The sequence below is a fragment of the Leuresthes tenuis genome, unplaced genomic scaffold (assembly GCF_036924035.1).
Source record: "Leuresthes tenuis unplaced genomic scaffold, fLeuTen1.0.hap1 SCAF_1, whole genome shotgun sequence".
NCBI lineage: Eukaryota > Metazoa > Chordata > Actinopteri > Atheriniformes > Atherinopsidae > Leuresthes > Leuresthes tenuis.
The window spans coordinates 14012795-14037476 of NW_027325355.1; the positions used below are offsets into that span (position 1 = coordinate 14012795).

The window sequence follows — 24682 nt, forward strand, 5'->3', positions numbered from 1 at the left end:
CTCTAATTAAATGATTAATTAATGAAGAAGAGGAGCGGGGAGGCCCCACTGCAGCTAACAACCTCAGAAAAACTCCAGGAATGATGTACCGTGTGTGTGCCTACGTACCTTACATAGTCTATATGGGTGTTTGGGGTGCGTCACCTCATTGCAGAGCTGCCTGAGGATACGGCAGCTCTAGAAGCTGCACCAAAACCTGAGCAGAGCTATGAAGAAGGGGGGGGGGGAGCAATGCACACAAGTAAAAAAAAAATCTAAAATGTTGAAATGCTGGTGATGAAGGTGGGGTTTTTATGCTGTTCCAATTGTGCATGATGTTAGACAAAGAGGACCCCTATGAGACCTTGGAAAAGTCAATTCTATGACTCCACTGATTTATTCCTGACATATTGAGACATTTCCAGCACTTTCAAAGAATTCGCTGCGTTCAAATGTGGCGTTCTCTCCAAACAGCTGCGTATTACTCAGTGTTGGTTTGATTAGTTTAATGTGGGGACAGCAAATTCCGAACGGGGTCGCTCATTTCTACTCTGAAGCGTCTACATCTGACAACAACCGCTTCAAAAACATCTGAGAAGTACTTAAAAATGCAGTGTCATGGTTTTAGCTTCCAAATTTTTTTTGGAAGCTGGATTTTTTTTTTTTCAGGTCAGCATGCTCCATTCTGCTTTGCTTTGATTACATGTGATTGAATCAGGTTTCGTTTCACTGCACAAGGCTGCCTGCATTAGTTTAGTTTCATTCTTTTTGTCAAACCATGACACGGCGAAAGGCAAATTTCTCATTTTGTTATCTTCGCTGTCACTAAAAGTCAGACCAAGGACAGCAAAAACCCTTCTGGATCACCCTCTTCTCCTCTCCCCTGTCACTTTTCCCTCTGTCTGAACAACCTCCTCGGTGAGTCATGATAATGATGCCATTTCCTTTGTGTATTTGTGCAGCTGGGCCGCTCTAGGTTGGGCTCTGCTGGACTGTAAATCTGAGCTCATTTTATTGAAACCAGCACTTTATGGACACCTTGTTCCAGCTATCACCTTGAGAGGATGAACGAATGAATGAGTCCCTCCAGGAATAAGTAACACGGAGGCAACTAATTCCACGAAGCATCACTTAAGTGCTTGAGAAAAGGGGACATAAATCAGATATCTTTACATGTCAACACAGCAACATTCTTCCATCGTCTGACAATGTATTTCTCGTGACACTTACTCAGGTTTTCTCTAAGATTTGCCTTCAGTCTTTTCAGCACTTATTGAGTGACTCATTTAAGCCAAAGTAGAGGCATTTGGTTGCAACCCATCCCATGAATCAGGGGCTGGGCTGGATTTTAATATCCAACATGTGGCGTGAACCAACCTTTTTTGGTTCAAAGTCCTCAGTTTTTTAATCCATAAACCCTCTAATGCTGACTATGTTAAAAGTCCTTGCCCAGCAAGCTGCAGATCACTATCCTGCACATTAAAGAATTATGTTCAATGGATACCCAGTCTAAAGCGTCACTCTGGATGGTTCTAACTAGCTGTGTCTGTACATTATGTAAGTAAGAAGGTGTTCTCTTATTCCAAGGCAAATACAGTTTTCATCCAGATTTTCCAGTGTTTGTACAAAAATGAATGAACCAATCTGCTTGTGCAAACAATGCAAATTTTGTCATTTTGTAAGTGTGCATTGGCTTCCATCTCCATCAAGCAGATATGTGCATCTAAAGTAGGCTTTGGTTTCATTCAAGTAGAAGATCATACCAGGACCAACGTTAGCAGAACACAATGATTTTGCTTTTTATAAGCTTTCAAGAAATGTATTCAAACAATAACTGAGTATATGCTTTGAAATCCTTAATTCGTTATCAGTTTTCTGTACCAGAAACCCAGAAATACGAGTATTCTCTTTAAGAGGACAAGTCGGCCAGTTGCCCAGATGATAAAAGTCATGATCAGTGATTACCAATTACCAATAAAGTTCCTCCTTATGGAGAACATTACCAACTGTAGCCACGCAAGAGGAGCTTGAGTCATCTTGGGCTAGAATGGTTTTAAAACCATCCGTTAAGTGTCATTTTATGTAGTAATAGTATTCCCAGGACTGTAGAAGATGCCTCTTTTTCACCCATTCACAGAGAAAGCATTGTGGTGGATCTGCTATGCAAATCCCAGGTAATTTAATGCCTACATCAAAAACGATGCACTAGCTACATCTCCACTGCTAATACTACTGTCTGAAGTATTTTCATAACCCCGATAAGTCATTTAACCTGACTGTACCTGCTGCTATCATTACAAAAACGTTTCCTTTCACTACTGCCACTAATCCCACCACTACTACAACTGAAACTACTAGAACTTTAAAAGGACTCCAGGTGCGATGAAGTTCACATATAAAAGCTACGATACCTCATGAAATCCTTTGTCGCATCATTTTCTGGTCTGAAAGCTCTCTGGTCCCCCCCTTTTTTTTTTTCCTCTCCAAGTGCCGCAGTCAATTTGGCTCAAAGATTTTACAAAAGTGTGTTTCTCAGCGTTTTCGCTTCCCTTATCTTCCTAATACTTAATGGCTTTTGTCACACTGTGACACGTTCGCCAGAAGCTCCAGAGAGGAATCATGGCTGACCTTGGCGGCACAGAGCCAGACAAGCGTATTGGAACAGGTAGCTTAAAAAGAAAACAATATGCTACAGGCATGCAGATAATTCTCGGTGATCCATCTCATGGGCGATATTCTCCCCACCCCCGTCACTTTGTTAGTTTACTGAACTGCAGCGCAGGCTTACATACAGACAGGAGTTGGTTTCAAGCACACTCTGATTACAGTGAAGGATGCAGTCTGAGCTGACCGTCATCCATAGTGGTTATTGGAAGGCTGCTTAAACTGGTGAATTAAGGGAAGTGCAGACAGAAAACAAATGATTGCAAATACTTGTTATGTTGCCAAGCTCTGATAGGAATTAGCATTTTCAAATGTTTGCGTTAAGGCTGAGCCTAAATATGAATAATCAGACTGTTAAATGTGTGCCAGGAGAATGGCCAACTTTGCCTTTTCTTTTCTTTTTTTAATCAAAGAAAACAAAAGCAAAATCATTTCCAATTGCAAGCACTTTCCCAACTTGCTCAGGTTGGACATGTTTTGCAGTTCAAGCCTGGCTGGGTTTATGAAGAGCATTTAAAGCACCTCGGTGCCCCTCTACTGCCCTGATGTTAAAGATGACCTGGCAGAAAGCCTCCAGCTAAACCAATCCCACGCAGCCAGCTGTGTCACACTCAGGTGCCATGGTTACCTGGCTGCCACGGCAACAAGGGTCAATGTGCCCTGTCACACAATGATGGATGAGGTATTATGGGGGGGAAAAAAGGGAGAAAAACATACAAGCAGAAGTTTTCACAAACATGAATGACAATGGAAAGCAGGTCCACAGTGAGTATCAACATGACAGAATGGCTTCTGGATGCCTGCCATGTAGCATCTAAGGGAAATGGCCTGGGCAGCTTAAATTGCAGGTAATCAGCAAAGAGAAAAATAATGGAAATGACCCTGTGGGGTTATTATTGTCATTTTTCAGGGAATAAATGTATCACTTATACTAAGGGTCATAATTATAGGCAGGCAATCAGAAAGCAGATTAACAAACTGTTTACTAACTACCCATGACTGATTTTTATCTTGTGGTATGTAACAGTATCGCTCCTGATAGGCTTAACTTTTTGGCAATGAAAAGAGCATTCCGGATGAAGTACATTGCATCTATTTTCCACAAATGCCAGTAATCAATATGACATCTAAAAAGACTTTGAAAAAGTCAAACAAGCATAAACTTGTTGTAAACGTTCAGAAGATTTACAAAGCAATACGACTTATTCTTTTTGGCCTTTCTTTAAAAACATTTCATGAAAGGAGGCCTGAAGTCTTTTTCTTGTTATTATTCAGGGTTTTTGACATCAAGCAGCCTGAAGGAAAAGGCAACACAGAAAAACTAAAAAAAAAACACAAGCCCTGTCCTCTGTGTCGTGTTGGAAGGAGACTCCCAGGAGGAACTGAGGAGAGAAAATGGAAAGAAGAGTCATGTCGGGAAGCAGAGAGGCTAAAACAGAAAGAGAGAGTGAAGGAAATGGATGTCAATGGAGAAAATCAGATGGGTTGAAGGGACAGAAAGGGCAGTCTAAGTAGAGTAGGTGTGTCCATGAGTGTGTGTGTCCGAGCATATATAAAAGAGGCCCAGTAAATCAAGGCTCAATGCTCTTCTCTGCTAGTTGCACTTAGCTAATGAAAAGCATCGCTACGCTACCTCGACTGTGACCCCACTTAGAGCCAAGATATGGGGGAAGTGAAAGGAAGGGAGGATGTCTCTGTCAAAGTCACTGTTCTGTCCTTCTGCTCAGAGATGATGCATGAGCGCATATCAGTCCTGGCATGTAGGAATTCGTTAATGTATCCAATCATACACATACACTCTGAATATATAGTATGTGTATATGTATTGAACAAAAATTTCACTATCAATATTATAATATACCTGAACAGCCTTGGTTTTCTGTAGTCAGAGGCTACATGCGGGTATTGCACACAATATAACTGCTTATGTAGCTTGCTAACTTCTCAGATAGCTTTCAGTAACTTCTCTGTAGCTTAATCGAGGAATATCAATAAAGAATAAATGTCCTTTGGCAAACGCAGAACACAAAAGAATAAGTGGAAGACAGTCCCTGCTTGATAAATGTGCTGTCTGAGCTGGCTTTCACAGAGGTCAAGGTAAAAGAAAAAGAGCCAAAATACACGCACAAAATAAGGACAAGGCAATGAATAATTCAGCTACTTAGCTCAAAGGAAACGTGAATATAAATCAGTTAAAAGCTACTACGGTTAAACTACCAGTGGTACAGCAAGTGGTGCCCGAGTCCTCAACACTGCAAATAACACAAACTTAGCTTAATCAAACATTGTTAGTGAGCAATTAGCTGCTAACAGAGCAGAGGTCACTCAGAAGCTGGTAGAAAGAACCACAAGAGACTTATTGTTCAAAACAACGCTTTTCTCAAAAAAGAATCATGTTGTAATACTGTATATGTTCACATGTGAAGTAATAAGTTGTAATAACATCGGTTATAACACCCAACAAGTCAATTCACTGATTTAAAAACTATAATCTCACCACTATGATAAGACTAGCATAGCTAGCCACAAGCCATTTAGCTAATTTAACTGGGCAATAGCTGATTAAGAAATATGGAAGCAGCAATTCTGTTGGTAAAACCAGATAGTGGAATGTATCATTTGGTAATACATGCTTCTTCACTGATCTGAGGCTCCAAAAAGAGTGGCCCCTGTTTCCTGCCAAAAGCTGGGGTTAACATGAAATACTACAAAAACATACCTCCTATAGTCTTTTACTGGATAGGTTGCACTGGACAGTATCTTATACTAATGGAGAAAAGAAACACAGAAGCTCCTGTTCTTAACATTTGGAAAATTAGACCGACTCTTATGAAGGCTGCCACTTAGATACTTACATGTCATTCCATTCTTTTCTCAAAAAACGGCTGTGTCAGAGTCAATTTGCGGCTTTGACTTGGTGTGAAACTACTGTCCTTTACACAGAAAGAGTTTTCATGTCTAATTTACATGATACATAAACGATGTCCAAAAGAGAATTTTTTTTACTCAAAACAATATTTTTGAATGAATAAAACCATTCCAGTGGTTTGATTTCACAACTCAAGCCAAGCAGCATCTGAGAATCCAACATGTAAAGCAAAAGAAAATCCATCCAAACAAACTAGATCTGGTGCGAAAAAGCTAAGCAACAGTGACTGACAACACTACGTATAAATTAAAAAAAAACAAAACAATAAAATAATGGCCCCTCATACTTTTTTTTACTGTTTTTGCATCTACTCATGTATTTTTCGAGCTTAGGTGACACAAAGCAGGACCAGTTGCCCTGTAGCCCTTGGACACTGTGTTAAAAACAAGTTTTCCGTCATTTTCTACACTCTATGGTGTCAATAGAGGAGCGTCTCAATATAAGGGGAAAATTATTGCAGTCTGGAGATTCTGTTTATGCTAGGTGCCGTTTGAGCTGCAACATCTGGAACTAAATCCCAGACGCACAAAACCACACATAACATGAACACAGACTTCCCCACATCCATCTTCATTCCCACACGTATGGCCAACAAGTCTCTTCCAATGCAAAACTCCACATATGGTTCCATTTATAGCTCAGTAAGAGGAAGGTCTTTCCGCAAGAATTGGAAGAATGGATTGAAAACACAAAGCAGGGGCCATGTCGGACTAAAGATGTACAGTATCAGTTAGCATAATGATGTAATTTGACGCAAATCTGGCGGCCCATGAATTGCTCAATCAGTGTCATATACAGGGAACAATAATCACACAGATACAGTAATGCTGAGTTTAAAGTGAGATGCTGAGGGTTGCTTTTTTTTTCTTCTCTACAAAATATTCTGCAGAGGAATTACACGGCCTTGAAAAAAAATTTGAAATACGCAAAAAGGGGGAAAAAAATAAAAGAGAAGACAAAAGCACCAAAACCAGCCAAAATGCCGGATGACATGACTACATGAGTTCAGCATGAGGAACAGGCTGCAGAAAGAGCAAAGTCCTACCACCCCCCCACCCCTCACAAGATGAAACAGCAGTGCCACACCTGCTTTCAATTTCCACCGAATTGAAATTCTGTCAGGAACAATGGGTGCCTTTGTGTTCGAGTGAGCGGGAGAAAGCGAAAGCAGCAAGAAATACTGGAGCCGGGACGATAACTGTAATGTATGTATGCAAGAACATAAATGTCAGCACGAACAAGAGAGGATTCATTTACAACATTTTAGGTGAGGTCAACACAAGCAATCACAAAATCTGCTTGAAAGATACGAAACGTTCTTCGAACTAGTCTTTGTCATCATTCTTTTTAAGTGTAAACTCAGTCATTCGTCAGGCTTGTTTGGTAAATTTTTTATACTGCACATATTTACGCTTTGGATAAAAGCGTCTGCTCAATGCATAAACATAAACATTTATAAAGTATTCCCCAGCAGACCATTAATACCGTCCATGTGCTAAAAAGGCTCTGGTGTCACATTTAATGTTATATAATCCATGCACAACATGCAAAAACATCCTGTGAAACATTGAATCCTGGTGTTTCGTGTGGACAAAGCTGCAGATTTTGCCTCCCGTCCACTCAGTTTTTGGTACTGAGTTTTTAAGCTGGTTTGAAACTTCTTCAAAGCCATCTTGGACAAAGGAAAAGGTTGGTCGAAACTAAACTGACAGGAAGCATTATCCTTCACGGGCGGCAACCACCTTTCCGACATCCGGACATTCCGACATCCCGCTATTCCGACATCCCGCTATTCCGACATCCCGCTATTCCGACTTGCAAACGTCCCACCACTCCGACAAGGCTTTCCATATAAAGAAATGTGCATTACTCAACAGGTGAGTCCCTTTTTTCTGGTCATGCATTTTACATGTTTTAAGACATGTGTACAGATGTGATACAGTCTTTAAAAGCGTAATTAAATTTCACGTAACTGAGGTATAACGTACTCCAAAAGCAAATTAATGATACTGAAATCATTTGTTACACAAAAAGGTGCGACAAACATAAACAAACACTGTTCGCTTATTGATTTAAATCTAATAAACTAATAAAAATAAATGAATACGTTTTGGGTAGCCTGATATATGAACTTGGCTTTATTTGCAGCACCGGGACGTCCGACACAGGTGAGCTGTCATTCATGTCTGTAATTGCAATTATTAATGTTGCATATGATGCCAGCGTGCAAAACATGCATGGGCTGGCTGCTCTAACAGGTCACTGACACTGTATTTCTGCTTAGTCTAACAGGTTTCAGACTGTGTTTTGATATTTGAAATTTCAAGGGATTTTGACAATACATTATTCAAGATGTTTTGCGAGGTTGTGGAGTTAGGCTTTAATGGGCTATTAAAGGAATTGTCGGAAAGGCGGGATGTTAAAAAAAAACAAAAAACATATCGACCATAGGAGGAAATAAGTGTCAGAATGACGGTACGTTTGATAGAAAATTAAGTGTCGCCATTCCGACAATTTGAGGCCCATGTTGGAGTGGTGGGATGTCGGAGTTGCATCATGTAACCATTAAACCACTATCAATGTTAGTGTCTGTCTACGGTATCAGTCAAGCTCAGAAAAAGGCTAGTTCTTATTATTCCCATAATCTAACTCACCTGTTTCTCTTTCATGTATGTGAAAGTTGTACTTAGTCTCCAAGTCTGCTTTGAAAAAAAACAACGAGGAAGTACCTTAAACTGGGTAAGCAGGGGTCAACTGCTGATTTGCGAAGAGTTTGACGGGACGTAAGTTGGAGAAAATTATCCTTATTATCACTTATGCTCTCAATCATTAGGTTTAAATCTTTAATATGGCATGATAAAGAATAACCTATATTATTATCCTATTTAGAGCAAAAAAGACCATTGTGATTGACCATCATGTGATTGCTCAAAGCATCTGCAGATTCAGTCATATCCATCTATCGCTCTTAATGTCTAGTTTTGAATAAAATAAATAACATGGTGACAACGAAAAAAGCGGACGCTTTTTAATTTGAAGTTGTGGGTCAGTTCACGACGGTTGCCATCACATCGGATGGTTGATGTGACTTCAACCATCTTATCTACACACTTTGATCAGACTGCTTTCACATCTCTCCGCGTCACCTTGCTGTAAACTCAGCGCTCACTCGCAGCCTCCACTCATGAACTCTCCCCTCATCTGGGCTCTTAGAATCACAGGTGACTTATCCAGCAGCCGCAACGTGCACATTGGTGAAAAATCAGTCTGGAAATCTGCTTGGATTGAATTTAACCGCCACAATGCCGGCTGTAGTCGGCCCAAAAACAATCAGGGCGTGTTAAGGATCCTTCGAGGAAAAACCTGAAAACGCGAACACCAATTTGACTCAAGTATTGTCCCGGGCCTGGGAAATTATGGGCCAATTTTCTATAGTACTTTAAAAGTGACAGAGGTGAGAGTGAAATTTCTTATCTGGATAATCATTACTCTGGTTACAACACCCTAGGGACCTTCTTTTCTGTGATTATGACTACATCAGTGATTGCCAGCACTGAGGAGCTCACAATCGTTACAGTAAGTCGTGCAGGCTCTGACAGATCCATAGACGCAGAAAATGCTCAACCTTTGTTTATGGAAATGATGCATATGACACAGAAAGCTAGGTTTCACTGATTTCAGTCAAAAGTATCATACCAAGAGCCTCCCGTTGTAGAAATCCTGACATCTGCTAACTGTTTTCAGATCATGCTCAAATTTAAGTTTCATAAACATATCTAGCCCATCCGTAGCCATACATAATAGACGCTTAGTGTTTAAGACTAAAGATAAGAGCATGATAAGAGATAGGATGTGTGTTGTTTTTTTTTTTTATGGTGTTGAATGCAGACGATCCCAAGTGGACTGACACTGTGGGCGGCTTGCCAGATTGTAGTAGAGACTTCCTCCAAGCATCAGCAAGCAGTGGAACACTGTGTGTGTGCTGGTTTCTGTGTGTGTTCCTATTCTTATCTCATTGCTTATGCGTGTGTTTTTTTATACAAATGCATGAAATCTGCCTGCAAATATGCACATTTGAGTGTTGGCATGCGGGAGCAGCTGCTATTCTGTTTGCGCGAGTGGGCAGTGTGATCAATACCAGGTGTAGACAGAGAGACAGAAAGATCAATGAGCTGTGATCATGAAGTCTAGGCTGCTTATGATCATTAGTCAGCAGCTAATGAACTTAGACTGCCATGCTTGCTAATGAGCTGTCCTTTTTTTTGAGGCCATCTCAGTCAAACAAAAGAACAACACACTGTAAGTACATGTGAAGAACACAAGGGAGTCGTATAAAGTCCTTGAGTCTTTAAAATGGGCATTATTAGCTCTCCGAGTCTCGTTATTTGTTACTTTCTCAATCTGCATCTTTCTCCTCATCCTGTTTTGCATTGCTTTAGTTATTCAGGTAACACATTCCAACACATAACTCGTTACTTACTGTTGTTTGGACAGGAGGCCTTAACGTTTCCATTTTAAAACTCTTTGAAACGTTAAAAACACATGATTACTTTGGCTACTTCCATCGTGTTTCCAAATGCCATCTCTGACTTAAAGGACCTACAGTACCAGAATTATCTAAAGCCAGAAATACAGAGTCGCAGGCAGCGTCTACTACACTTTGCAGGCAGAGATCAAGCCTCCGGTATAAGAAGAAGGAGCAGAACAGTGCACAGCGCCCAGGGGAAGTGTACTGAAGCTAGGTCAGGGGCTAGCAGGCGGTGGCCCGGGGGCTCTGGAGGGAGGCGTCCGGTCACATCAGATATAAATCACCTGGTCAAAGATACACAGAGCATTGTTTAGCCAGAGTGACAGCTACATTCTCAGAGGACAGTCTGAGTCCTGAAGATACAGTACCACAGGCCATGCATGCACACACGTGCACACACGTGCGCTCACACACACAAATACATGCACACACAAACGCACTGGTTAGAAAACAGGAGCACTGAGGAAGCTCTAGTGAGAGTTGGAGCGATGCCTGTGTGGCAGCAGAACAGGACACGAGGTCCCTTTGGAAGCTGTTAACCAAAACTAGGTCTGAGTGCAGTTTCATGTCATTTGGAGGTAGACGTCAACATTATAACCACAAATATCAACATCGTTACTGTTAAGGTGGACAAATAAGCTTTCTCTTGTCTTACTTTCCAAGTGAAACAAAAAGGAATTCTGAAAACTGAAAAATAAGACGGAGCACCTGCGTTCAAACAGAGATTAGCTGACCCAGTATGAAGCTCATTTAACACAATCCGTTAATCGGAATTACCCTCAAGTGAAGAAATTGTGTACCCTTCCAGAGTACATTTAGGTTTTAGAAAAAAAAATCTAATTTTTTGTTACCAAAAATGTTCTAATCAAACCCCAGATGCAAAGTTTTAATTGTGATAACGCCTCAAGGATAACTAAGCTGTCCTTGCAAAATGAAAATGAAAATATGGTGCTGCTCCTATGATGTGTTCGAGGCCTCGGGCCACACAGAGAACAACTGCGACAGATTCATTGCTCAACAATCCCCACATTCAACACAAGTTCATTCCTAGGCAGGGCCAGCAGAGCCACTATGATAACCAAGGGGAACTGGTATTAGTAATACACACCACTAGGACTGTAAAGTCCTAGTCGACTGGTCGACTTATTGGTCAATACCTTCTGGGCAGACTTTTTTTTTTTTGCGGTGTTAATTTCATACAGTCTATGGTTAATTTCATATGAGAGAAAAGTGCCAATGGGGGTGTTTTCAGAGCACCCCTGTTTCACAGGTAACAGCCTGTCTTCAGAGAACACCCGCCTTTTCTTCACTATTTTGGATTAGCCCAACCCACTAGAGACCGGTAGATTGAAGAACGTCATTCAACATCTGGTGGTTTGCTGAATATTTTTTTTTATTTTGAGCGTTTCATTTACAGTGAGTCTTCCTCTACCAGAATTTTACCATAATAGATGGCGGGAATTAAGTCAAATGCAAAATTTGCAAACAACAATTTGCATATCACAGCTCAACTAAAACATGACGTATTGTCTAAAAACAGTAATATTTCAATATCATAGGCTATTAATATCATATCAAACATATTTCAATATCTTAGTCTAATAATCGTTTATTTGTTTTAAAACTTCAGGCGCACCCGCCCACAACAATGGCGGCATCCCTCAGATACAGCCAGACCACACTGGATGTTAAGCCTCCTCTGTCATCCAAACGTAATGCAGTAATGCACAGCTTTATTTCATTTGCACTTGTCTTGATCAGGGACGTTTAATAAAGATCATTTTCCCTGAATTGCCTTTTGTGTTTAATTGCCTTCCTGTGCTGATATCAGTGTATTTTCGGTAATTGTGGACTATTATATTGCGCAGATGCACGTGATACAAAATGCTGTCAGAGCCGTCAGACTCGAGTTTGATTTTCAGAGCTCTCTGAGGAGTCTGCTCAGTCAATAAAGGACAACTGAAGACATGATGGATCTGCCATGCATCTTGCAGTATAGTGTTTCTACAGTCTCGGCACCGAAAGCAAGTGTTTGAGCAACAAAGAAAGTTGTTCCTAACACCAAACTAAGCTCCTGTACACTGTGGCGTTTGAAAGTTTGCAGACCCTTTTGAATTTTCCTGTAGTTCCGCGGAAGTAAACGTCATCACATCTTCACAAAAGCTCTAAAAGTAGATAAAAAAGAGAGATAATCGGTGGTTAATCTAACCAGGGAAAATCTCCTGCCGTCTGGCTCACACTGAAAGGTCTGAAAGCCAGAGATGGTTGAATTATTAAAGAACGTGATCCAATATTACATCTGTCTGGGAAGCAAAGACGCAAACTTTTGCACTTAGTGCACTTATCTGGCACTATTACCCTTGTGGGGCAATAACTTAATTTGCGACGACTTTGGATCAGTTACTTGCATCGGCTTCAAGGAATTTTCGTAACTCGGTGGGTATTTCAGATAAACCGTTTTATTCAAGTTGTTTCACAACATTTTTATTGAACTGAGGTCATCAGGACTTTGACTTGGCTGTTCCAGAACATTCAGTTCTTCTTCTTTGACTACTCTTTGGTTGATCGACTTGTTTGCACTGCGTGGCCGGTTTCCATTGATGTTTAGGTCACAGACAGATGTACCGATATTTATTTTCTCTTCAATTTTCTTGGATAATTCTGAATCGGTCCTTCCATCAATTAAGGAAAGCTGATCCGTCTCAGATGGTAGATTACACTACCGCTACCATGTTTTACAGAGACAATACAGTTCTTGTGCCGTTGCTGAATTTCTCCTTCACATATCACTGCTGTTTCTAAAGATGGGCTCGTGAACTTTTATATTAGCTGATGTGAAGGACACCTTCAGCTTAGTCAAAACAATAAAAAAAAAATTAGTCAGAATTAGTCACTCTACAGATTATTACATGCTTTGAACTTGAAGTGATCTTTGTTGCTTGATAACTTCCAGGGATGGTGAAACTGGTCTTAAACTTATTTAATTTGCAAATAATCAGTCTTGACTATAGATTGGTGGGAAAAGGCACTCCTGACTGCAATCCCTAACTCCTTATTTGACCTTCAATTTAACTTCTAACCCTAGATGTTTTCATATCCCTGCCATTTCTATTGAATCCTAAAAAAAACCTAAACTCCTAAAAAACCCTTTTGCCAGTGACAAACAACAGTTGTGCATATTGTACATCAGCAGCGAGCCTATAGAAGTATTTTAGCCAGCGCTGTAGGAACTTGCCTGCATTTGTGTCTTTTTCTGTCAGCATGTCAAATCTAATATTCTCTCTTGGCACGTGGGAGTGATAAATTATTAATAGCGTGTATTTGAGGAGCTTTCTCAAAACCAGCTTCTCGCACGTCACCCAGCCTCTCAGTCCATTACTCTTCTTCCTCTAACTTCTGATGTCCCCCCTCACAACGTTCATCTGTTTATCCCCTTTCCTCTTTCCACCTCATTGTTCATCTCATTTTGTTGTGGATGTAAAAGGGGATGATGCTGCATCTCAGGCCTCACATCTGGACAACACAATTCCTTGCTTTGCAAGGAGGGTGTGGGAGCTTTTTCCTCCACCCTGCCTCTTTCCCTTTGCATCTAAATGACTCTATCCTCCACTGCAAGCTAGAGAAAAGTAGGGCAGATGCCTCATTTACACTTCGGTATGATCTATACACAATGTGTTACGTTATACAAGCAGAAAAAGGAATAAATCCATCTTCTTCACCAATAAAGATGAAGCAATTCTGCTGCTGGATGCATAAAAAAGTCAGGTAATGTGTGATGTGGCAATATCCTAGCGTACAAAAGCCTCCAAACTTTCTCTGTAATATGATTAGGTGGGTAAAGAGCATCTGGAATAAAGGCAGGTTGAACAAGGAGATGGGGCCTCCCAAATTCAAAAGACAATTAAGTAAGGCCCACATAGGCCCATATTCACATCCGTCCAAGTCATCTCACGTCATGCATTTCCAGGGGTTGGCGTGCTTGCATGGAAAGACCAAGATACAAGCAGAAGTCAGCACAGCAGATTAAATTATACAGGAGAACCCAGAAATAGCTCTCGCACCGAAGACGCGTGGACCCAACGCAAGAACACGCCGTTGCCAGTCGGCGCAGAACAGTCAGCTAGATTAGTCCTGCCAAGATCACTGAATGGAGCAGACTGCAGTTTAATTTGCCTGCCATGCAGCTATTGATGCACAGTGGAACAAATGAGAGGGAATCCACAAATACCTGAACTCTAGTAGCCAAAAGGTACAGTAAAAGATGCTAGTGAGGGGATTTCATTTCCAGGTTTTTGTGAGAGCTCTTTCCATTTTGGGCCAGAGTTTCCCCCAGAGAAACCAACCATGTTCCATCTTTCAGCTAACTTGCACATCAAAGGATACAGAGGGGCTCGTGTGCCAAGATTTCTAAAGCGATCTTTAGAAAGCAAAGGATTAAAGCAAAAATCTTCCTTAACTGCCCACTTGACCAACATCAGGGAAGGTATTTTAGAGCATCTGGAAATCTGTCAGCAAAAACACCCCTACAGGTTACTCATGCATGTAACTTGTGCTGGTTTGGGTCTGCTAACACAGACAGCATCATTTAACCTCGATCTCCCTGCATGATGATGTCTTACTGGCTTGCACACATCGCTGTGTCTTACCCAGAACATGCAGGAGAGGCAAACCCAGGTCCTGGCCCTCCCTGCCAGAGCAGAGGGCAGCGACAGCGAGACGGAGGGCATCCTGGAAAAAGCGCTAGTTAGGGGCTCTCCAGGCTCACAACTGAAATCCACGGAATTCCCAGAAGTTCCCAGCGCTTCCACGCAGGCCTCTGCGACATATATCCATGCCAGGCATGGGATGCACAAGGAAAGCAATGCTGTTCTGGTTTTCTCTCTCTGATGGTCTCAGTCAGTCTCCCTCATGTGAGCTCCCTCCCCTCTTCCACTCCTTCTCCTCGTAACTCTCCCTCCTGTTCGCTTGCTTGCTGCCTTCCTCCCTGTCTCTCTTGAAGTGTGGTAACTTTATTCTGCGGAGCAGCTGGAGGGGGGAGGTGAGAGCTGGCCTTTACTTTTTCTCTTTTCCAAAACTCTTTTCTCCTCAAATGATCCTTGTTAGCCCCTCCTCTCCCTTCCCTCTCTTCTCCCCACACACATATACACACACTCTATTTACTGACCACCCTCTACCCCCTTAGCTTCCTTGCATTGCATACCTCACCTCTCCTTCCCTCCACCTCTCTTCTGCAAGCATGCTCGCTCATGTCTGTGCTAATGTCACTTCAATTTTTCATCGACAGCCCTTTCCTGTTTCCAGATCTGCTCTCCTCCTGTGAAATATCTACAGGACTCACCAGCTGCTGTGAAACAGCCGAGGGCCCAGACAAACGGCTTGCAGTATAAAACTAGCAGGTACTTTCTGCAACAATGGTGATGCATCCACATCTGTATGCGCAGCTTGGATGCGTACATGATGAACGTGTGGCAAAGTGTTTATTCTTGCAGTGTAAGCAGTGACATCATCTATGTTTCTCTTAAAATAAAGTGTAGAACTACAGCGACCCATTTCAGCCTGCGTCTCAGAGGTAGTGCTCCAGTAATTTGATGTCAATGCCCCGGACACAGCCGGGAGACTTTTGAAAAGAAACATTCAAAAAAAGTTTAAAGCACATGTTGTTTTCATGTCAAACGCAATGTTTTTCAACTGGCTTTTTGCACCTGGGTACACACTCTAAAATAAACCGATTTAATACTTTCCCCATTGCCACTAGTAGCGTGTTTACCCTAAGTTCTCTTGGGACGCCAATGTAACCAGTCCAGTAACCACAGCATGTTGCGCCTTATCGGTGCAAAAAAGCTGTCTTTGTTAACCTGCCGCTGTTCCTCCTACTATTCATACATGCCAAGCAGAGGCGCCCCCTCAATCGCTGTGTTCTTTCATACATAAAGCCGGTGTTGTGGAATCAGCAGAGTGAGAACGGCACTGTTGGTTAGAGTGGCGCGTTCCACGGTGCCGGCTTACCGTTTGACAAAAACACATGAGACTGGATCATTTTTTTGCCTCTGTTACTAAGTCCCTTCGACCCCTTCGACCCCTGCTCCACCTCTGTACTTTCACACATGACACAATGCGCAAAGAAGGCGTATCAGTCCTGGCTCGAAAAGGCATATGTATAAAGGCCTTACCACTGTGTACCAGAGGAAAAGCCTGACAGCACAAGAACACGAAGGGAAGGCATTACACAGCATCCATCAGTCTGTGTTAGGCAACAGTTTCTCCACTGTGGATGTCAGCCAACACAGGGCCCGCTGTCTCGCAGACCATAAAATCTATTAGTCTTGTGTCCGTAACCTGTTGCTATGCTAACTCTTGCAGCTCCCTCATTGACAATTAGCGTGAGTGCATTGGAAGAGTCGTTTAAACACTTGACATTTGCAATCAAAAGTCAGATGTTAGCAGCTGTCAGAGGATTTTTTTGACAGGTGTAAAATGGTTATAGAGTCAAATTTACACTTCCCATAATGGCTACTAAGTACCCATCACTTCTTTTTATGCAAGGCGTCCTTTCAGAACAGCGGTTTCAAAGCTCGGAAAGCGTTCTTTTACATGTACTGCAATGCAGTTAGACTTGGTTGTGTAATTTAGTGTTTGAGTGTTTTTGATTTCTGAAAGTTCTCCATTCTCTTGCAATCTCTTTCAAGCAAGAAATTGCAAGATCAAACATTTGCTGCGCTGCATTTTCAACAATTATCCCTTTCTACTTTGGCTCCCACTTGCCTCATGCTTTGTTTTTTTTCCCACATTGTTCCCACCCGCAAATGGCCAGGGTTATAAGTTAAAAGTCCATGATTAGGGTTAGACTGACTGTACATGGTTATGTTTAGAAGTTGCAAAATACATGCTTAGGGTCAGAAAAATACCCAGTCACGGCCTACACAGCTTGATACTTGCCTGCGGTTCCGTTGACGTGACGCAACCTGGCTCTGCACAAAGCAACAGCCAACTAAAACACTGTTATCTCACATTTTAAAGCCTTGAAATATGAAATTACAACAGATGGACAAACGTACGTATCACATTTTCTTGTGAGACTGAGCTTGAGCAACGGGATTCAGAAGAACAAGAAAGAGAGGCTGAACAAAGCTGTCAATCCAAGCTATGAAACGTCGCACCTGCACACAACCCATGCCACATTGCTGTAATTTTCTATGTGCGTTTAGAGGAGATAGAGCACAGCATAGGAAGGGAAACAGTGATTGGAATTGACGATTTTTGTCGTCCACCCATTGCTGTAAGTGGCTGGCGTCACCAGCCATTTATTGGAGTAAAAAGACATGACTGAACAGACATTTCTTTAGTATGTTGTTGCCTTTTCCACTTTGTCTTCCCTAAAGTCAACCAGTTAAGTTCATTTTTATGTTTCACTCTAGTAGAACATCACTTACATTGTGCTCTACAAAGTTTTTACGCCTTTGCTCATTCTTTAAGAGCTCATTAATGTGTATCACCTCTCACACTTTATGCAGCAAGATCAGGCAGATTTGTGGAAAAGTACTTTAATAGCTGAAATAATTATTTTGGAGCTAAATGCTTTATGGAGCAGTGGAGTGTCTATATAGCAGCTTTTGAGTATTTAAGCTGCCCTAAAACAGATTTAGGATCAGTCTCTTCTAATCCAAAAGAACTCGTGATGTCACCTGAATTAACACTTCTTTAGCGGTGCCATATCTAAAAAAAGAAATACATTATTGTATTGACTGGAACGATTTGTATATCTTTTGATTTAAAAATATACCCTCCCAGGTGAACAGGCTGCATATATCATGTGTTTATAAATGCATGTATGCACACATTGTATAGCACACGGTAAAGGGTTGCATTATGCAAGTGTGTGTCCATATAAAGCACTGAATCAACATTACACCAGCTGCACAGGCATATTACATCACTCCACAGTCAGATCTATAAAGGGCTAAGAGCCAATTCATTTTGAGAAAACACCTTCTATTGATCCATGCTGCTCTCCATCACTTCCACTGTAACAGTTACCTCAGTCCATAGGCTAACCTGACACATAATCTCTGTGTGTTTATGAGTGTGTCTGCCTCCGCGTGTGTTTTATTTGCATAACGTCAGCTAACGGGACAGCATCGGGGAAACGCTAGTGAGCGAGCTTTAACAGTCACGTTAACTGGTGGACTGTTTTTTTTAATTGATTTCAATGCGTGTGTTTGATAAAGCCGCTGCTTCCAGGTCTAAACTGGGTTGCTAGCAGCCTCTAGTGGCCTCCAAACAACCCTCAGAAAGCCTCAGCAGATGCGTACCAGAGAGCATTGCATGTTTATCCCCACATAGAAAGCTCATGCATGCACTTCACGTCATTTTTCCTCTGCTGGCGAAGCCAGAAAAGCCTTTTAAGAGTCACTTTACCAGCAAAACACATTGATTTTAAGGGCGCTATTGGGAGTGTGTGTTTTCTGGGTAAAACATTTTTGCACTGTGAGGTCAGGCTCTTATTCCCTTATTCCCAATGCAACAAGCCATAGCTCCGAGAAAAGAAGCAGACAGGGAGGCACAAGCACACACACACACACACACACACACTCACAGTAAACCAGTAGAACTTTCAAATACAAACATTAGAAGCCTTTTTCGACCTATTTTTAAGCTTGCGGGAGTGCTGATTTACATGCATATAAACTGACAAATGCACTGACAGTGATGGTGAATCATCAGATCCACAAAAAATGGTTTGAATATTCTGGAGTGACTGAAAGAAATAACCATCGGACAGAAGAAGAGAGAAAAAGAATCGAAGTTGAGGATACAGCATGTGTTCGTCATCGACTCTGCAGTCTCCTCTTCTGGCGCTGGAGAATCCATCACATTAAAGCTTTAATGCTAGAATAACAAAGCATTGATCATGCTGAACGGCCTGCTGGAGTACAGTGAGCCATTCAGGGCAGAAGTCAGCCGTTCTCTAGGCGCAGTACCTGTGCCATTTCTCAGCGTGGAAGGTAAGTTGGGAGCGTATGATAAATACAACAAGGAATGAATGAGGTTTTCATGCATATGCTGAAGAAGCAATCTTGAGGCAGAAAATAAGGAGCCATTCAGTGGACAGGTTTCCCATCACCCTTCCCTCTTTTGGCTGTCTGGAGTGCTGCCTGATGTGGATTTACTGACACGGGGGACATTAGTTTGACAAATTCAAATGAAAGTAAACACCACGAGGAGAGAAGTGACAGAAAGAGAGGGAAAAAGGTGACGAGAGAAAAGAGATGAAAATGAAGAGGAAGAATAAGGGAAGAGAAAGGAGAGACGAGGTGTGAGGAGGGTAAGAGAGAGGAGGTGAAAAAGGGGGCAAGAGGAAAGGGAATGAACTAAAAGAGGATAAGAGGAAACTGAGGGGCGTAGAAGGTTACTCTCCCAAAGAGCCGTAGTTGTGTCGCCATAGTAACACATATGGAGAAAACCTTTACACAGCATCCTTCCACCTCCCTCTCTGTTTTCTCTTCTCCCTCTTACAAAACCACTATACATTCACAATCAAACACACAGCCCGTCTCTGTAGTAACCCAGCCCCATCATGAGGGGACTGCGTGAGCCACGTTGCCATGGAAACTGAACACCTCACAGCGGTCCTTGGAGGGAAGACATAGAGCCTTACCTCTCCACTTTCACCTCCCAGTCGGCCACGTGACCAGTTCTCGTGCTGCAGCTGGAGCTACAGAGCAGCAACAGACTCAACGGCTGTCATGCAGAAGACATGGAAATGGAAGGAAAATGGACTGATTTGTCGGATCAAAAATCATGGAGAGCTTATTATTTTTTTCCAAAAACCTAAAACTTGCGTGCTTCAAAGGCAGCTCCAGTGGCAACATAGCAAATGTGCATCTGCGATTGGCCAAGAGCTTTGGAATCTTCATTGTGTTTTGTGTTAAAAAGCATGGACGGTGTCAGAGGCCTCAAGTGTACCTCTGTTTGATAAGCAAAAAAAAATGACCACAATGAAGGAAAAACGCTACCATCAAAAGCTGGAAAATTGACAAAAACGATGACACTGATATCAGTTTACATCGGGAAGATGCTAAAGGACCAAATATAAGCGTAAGCACAAATACAGAATACAGAGATGACCACAATATGATGCAAAATGACCAATGAGACATTAAAAGCCCTCACAGAGACAAAATGACTGTACGGGAAGACAACAAATGACAACACAGTGATGGAAAATTAGCAAAAAAAGAATAAGGGGACAAACGGAGACACAAAACATGCCTGGAGACGTAAAATACAAGGAAGGAGACCATACACAGAAAATGACCAAAAACAGATGCAATGTGATTATGAATAGTCACATGACCCCCACAAAGACACATCTGCTTTAGTTAAAGTTATTTTCTTTAGTAAAGGGGCATCCAACAAGTCTGTGTCCGGGGTTGTTTTTTGATCTGTCTGTTTTCATGGGTACATGTGAAAGTTGACCGGACTTCTCGAGTCTACATCCAAAACTGTCTTATTCTGTTAATCACCTGACAAATTCCCACTAGAACATGGTTTATTGCTACTGCGGTGGGATACTTCCAGCTCTTTGTTTTCTAAGAGTTAGTCGAGAAAAATGTGCCACATCTTATCAGAATCTCATAGAAAAATGTGTCTACATCCTGAAACGGACGGGTTTAACTGCGACAAGTTGAGTCACCAAAACAAGTCGATATGTCATTGTAGGTAAGATGTTAACAACTGCAATAAATACATTATTTTTTTCAGCAATCACGTGACAATATATATCATGTTGGCTGCATGAATTCCCTCACAAGGAACAAAAGAACAAACGCTGACCATGCCAGAGGGTACAATGTCCAAAGATGAGGCTGTATTATGTGTCGCTAACACACTAAAGCAACGGTCTTTTTAAATAAAAAAAAAATAGAAATAGAAAAATCAATTTAAACAAAAGGAATTTTTTTTCCAATGCTGAGAAAAAGACTGAGCTGAGGCTCGGATAGGATGTATAATCAGTGTGTGTCTGCAAAGGCACTAACAAGCTCAACGCACATATACGCACACATACAGCACAAGAGAGTGCGACAGGGGGAGTGTGGTGGGATTGAGCGCGGGTGTAGAGATAAGGAGCTGCGGCAATTGGGCGAGGATGGAGTTGGGAGGGTGAGGGGAGGTGCTGCTGGTATCTGTATTGGTGGGAGGGTGTTGGAGCTGGAAGAGACGGGCGGCTGCAGCACTGCACGCTACAGCGTCACCACAAGCAAAATCCCATTTCCACCAGACTGAAGAACGACACCGCTGCCCAAACTGTATTGTAAATAAGTGACGGCACACGGCATGGCTCGAGTTGTTCCATGACGGAATGCAAAGTTTGACCAAAAAAAAAAGGATTCGAGAGCTCAGGAAAGTCATAAAAAGGTATCTTTGCTCATAGTAAGAGATAATTTTAAAAAAGTACTGAGATTGGTCACTTTGTCTAGCCACGGGACAAGTGCTTCCAGAAGGTCTCTCTTTACAGCAGAGATGATTGTGCTGTTTGAGTATCTTTTTTACAATCAAAAAAGATCCCACACATCACTTTGGGTCCTCTTCTTGGTGCCCTTGCATGTGTAACTGAAGATATTGCAGAATGCAAGACCCCGTGGTGCCATTTCGGCATTCCTAAGTAGTTAAACTTGACTGATTGGCCGCTACAGAAAAGCAAAAAAAAAAAAAAGTGTGCGTAAAAACCACAGTTACCATTCAAAGAACTCAGTTTGATCCTCCAAATGTACCGTATGACCAGAGTAGCATCTGATAGGCATGACAGACCCACAAACTCTCTCCCAAGAACGGACAAGGCAGGCAGGGAATATCAAAAGCCCTTTCTTTGGAAGACGTAGACCCCCCCCTCCAATAATGGTGCATTACAATTCTGCAGTTGTGAAAGCAAGGTGACCCTACTTATCAGGAGCAAGTGCCTGGTTCCACTGGCAAATCCAAAAATCTGTTATCCAATGGTTCCCCACCATCTTTAACTGGAGCAGCTGCCTGGAGACCACTTGGAGATGTAACACTGACCTTGAATCAGCACTTAGAGGGACATCAAGCAAACTTCCAGAGACAATGGTCCATGACCAGTCGCCAAGCTTGTTTTCACAGCTACGTCATTTGATGGTTTAGGTAAAGCCAGCTGCATGCAAGTCACGGCTGAGTGGTGTGATTGAGACCAAGGCCTATCCTGGAGTATGTTGCATGCAGAATGATAATGCCAGATGGCACCTGCATAGGCTGAAGTGGGGAATGACAGACAACATGTGCAGAAGGGTCCTTTCATTCAGCTCAATCCCTTCTCAGTCTCCCATTCCCAGCACCCCTTTTCTCCCCCTCCGTGAGGTCTTACCTTGCTTCGTTTGCCTCCCCGCAGAGGAAAGAAGCAGGCGAAGAGGAACTTGCCCCAGCTGATGACGGCAGCCAGGCACCAGTTGAGGCGAGCCATGCCTGCGTCTGTCCCGTCTTGTCTGCCAGCCTCTTATCTCCCCTCCTGGTTCAGGGATAGGATCCTGCAACGGCCCGCCACACGAAAACGAACTATATCAAGCAGAAAAAGACCATGCAAAGACAGGAGATCCTCTTGTAGTTGCCTGTAGAGCAGATGTGAAGTGAAAACCTTCCTTTGAGTCAGAAGACGAATGGGGATTTATTTTTCCTTTTAGGGCTTTTTTTTTTAAAGCAATTTTGGATGTCTGTCTGGTTGTGTGTCTGCAATTCCAATTTGTGGAGAGACGAGGGGGGCTATTGGCATCCCACAAACAGACTAGACCCTTGAATGGTCTAGAGGGACCCAGAGCATTAAGAGCCTAAAACTGTCTTCCTGTCTTTCCATCCATCAGTCTTTCTCTGTCTTTCGTTCTTCTGTCTTCACAGCCCGGTCTGGATGAGTCAGTCCTCAAAGTGTGATGAGCACCGTCGGCTGCATAATGCGAAGAGCCCGTCGCTGATCGACGACAGTGTTACACACACACACACGCGCTGGCATGCCCACACTCACCGTCTCTCACACGCACACACATGCGCTCGCCTGCAAATAACGCTGTCCTGGCACATACATCCACAGGCAGAGGAGCCCCCCTCTGATCACACGGCTCCCCTCCAGGCTCAGGATCCCCGGTGCTTCGCGCTCACACACTCCGCTTGCACACACTTGTCCATCTCTTTCGCTCCGTGCTGCTCTCACACATACACACATGCACCGATGCTGCAGCACTTACTCAGTCAGAGCGGGAGGAGGGGAGCAAAAGAGTGAGGAGGGGGGGGAGAAAGGGAAAAATGACTGGGAGCAGAACAGTTGGAAGAGAAAGAAAAAAAAGGATGGATTACAGAGAGGGTTTTTGGAGTGTATCCAGTCAGTGTGGATGCTTCTGAGTTTAAACCAGAGTCACTGAAGAGGGGGATGATCGTATGAACAAAAGTGTGCATCAAGTAGTGATGGGAAGGATGGAGAATGGATTGCAAGAATAAAAAAAAAAAAAGGATGGATGTGAGACACCGGGAAAGCAAGAAAATGACAAAAAAGGAAAGCGGCAAATCGCTGAAAGAGGAGAGGCAGCATTATTTTTGAGAAATACTGAGCAGAGGCTAGCGGTGAACACACACCAGCATGCGCAATATGTACACACAAACAGACGTGCAGCAGCCGTCACGGTGCAAAGCTGGTACAAGGCAAGCTCAGGGTGATGATTGTAGTGTGTGGAGAACTGGGTCGAAGGGAGCGAAGGAGGGAGGACAGAAAGAAAGGATAGAAGATGACAGAGGAGGAGAGGAGTAGGGTGTTGAATCATTGTGTCTTGGGTGATTATTTCCCGCTCTCTCTCTCTTTCACACACACACACATACACACACACACTTGACTGCAGGTGGTGCACAGGCTCGTTCACTCTGCTGCAGTCTCTCTACGCTTCAGTGGGAGCACATTCTCACTGCAGAACGCTTTTCTGTGCTACACTCCCCCCCCCCCACCCCCATCCAATCTCCAACCCCTCCCGCCCAGCACACCACCACCACACCAACGCAATCACAACACATCAAAGCAATGAGCGAGGGAGATAAAGTGCAGAAAGGATGCTGTTCTGTCATCCAAAGCTAGCTTAGCCTGAAGGGTGGGATGGAGATGGGGTTGGGGGGGGGGATAAGAAATTGTTTGACAATATGGAAATGCATCAACAATGAACAAAAATCTTTCTACTTGCAAAAAAACATGAATATATACACAATGTCATTTAATACTGTACATATATGGCTCTATAAACAATTTTTTTTTTAAACAACTACACACAACTGTTTTAGATATTCTATGATATCATTTATTGTCTGTGCTCAGCATGAGTAATAAATGCACAGATAAAGGAGGGAAAATAGTCTTCTAGTCTTCCAAAATAGTTTTCTTAAAGCTGCTGCGTGTGCCAAGACAAAGTGTTTTGGGCCTTGTTGTTTGTAACATCGCGTTTCCTGAAAAGTCGTCGTGTTTTTTCTTTGAAACATCACATTTTCCCGAAACGTTTGTCGCTTGTGATTCGACCCGTTTCGTAGTCTTTTGCATTTCGGAG

At 42.6% G+C, this 24682-nt stretch overlaps 1 protein-coding gene across 5 annotated transcripts in view; it reads right to left on the reverse strand.

Annotated features, from left to right (window-relative positions):
* tns1a (tensin 1a) overlaps nucleotides 1–23331 on the reverse strand; it is a 103103-nt gene extending 79772 nt beyond the window's left edge. For 4 of the 5 annotated variants that reach the window (XM_072379426.1, XM_072379410.1, XM_072379416.1 and 1 more), the window contains exon 1: nucleotides 22480–23331. In XM_072379426.1, the coding sequence (XP_072235527.1) occupies nucleotides 22480–22575 (96 nt within the window). In that variant the 5' untranslated portion in view covers nucleotides 22576–23331. Of the gene's footprint in view, nucleotides 1–14746; nucleotides 14843–22479 lie in introns of those variants that run through there. The other variant, XM_072379404.1, reaches the window with a different exon arrangement.
* Between the last annotated feature and the right edge of the window lie 1351 nt (nucleotides 23332–24682).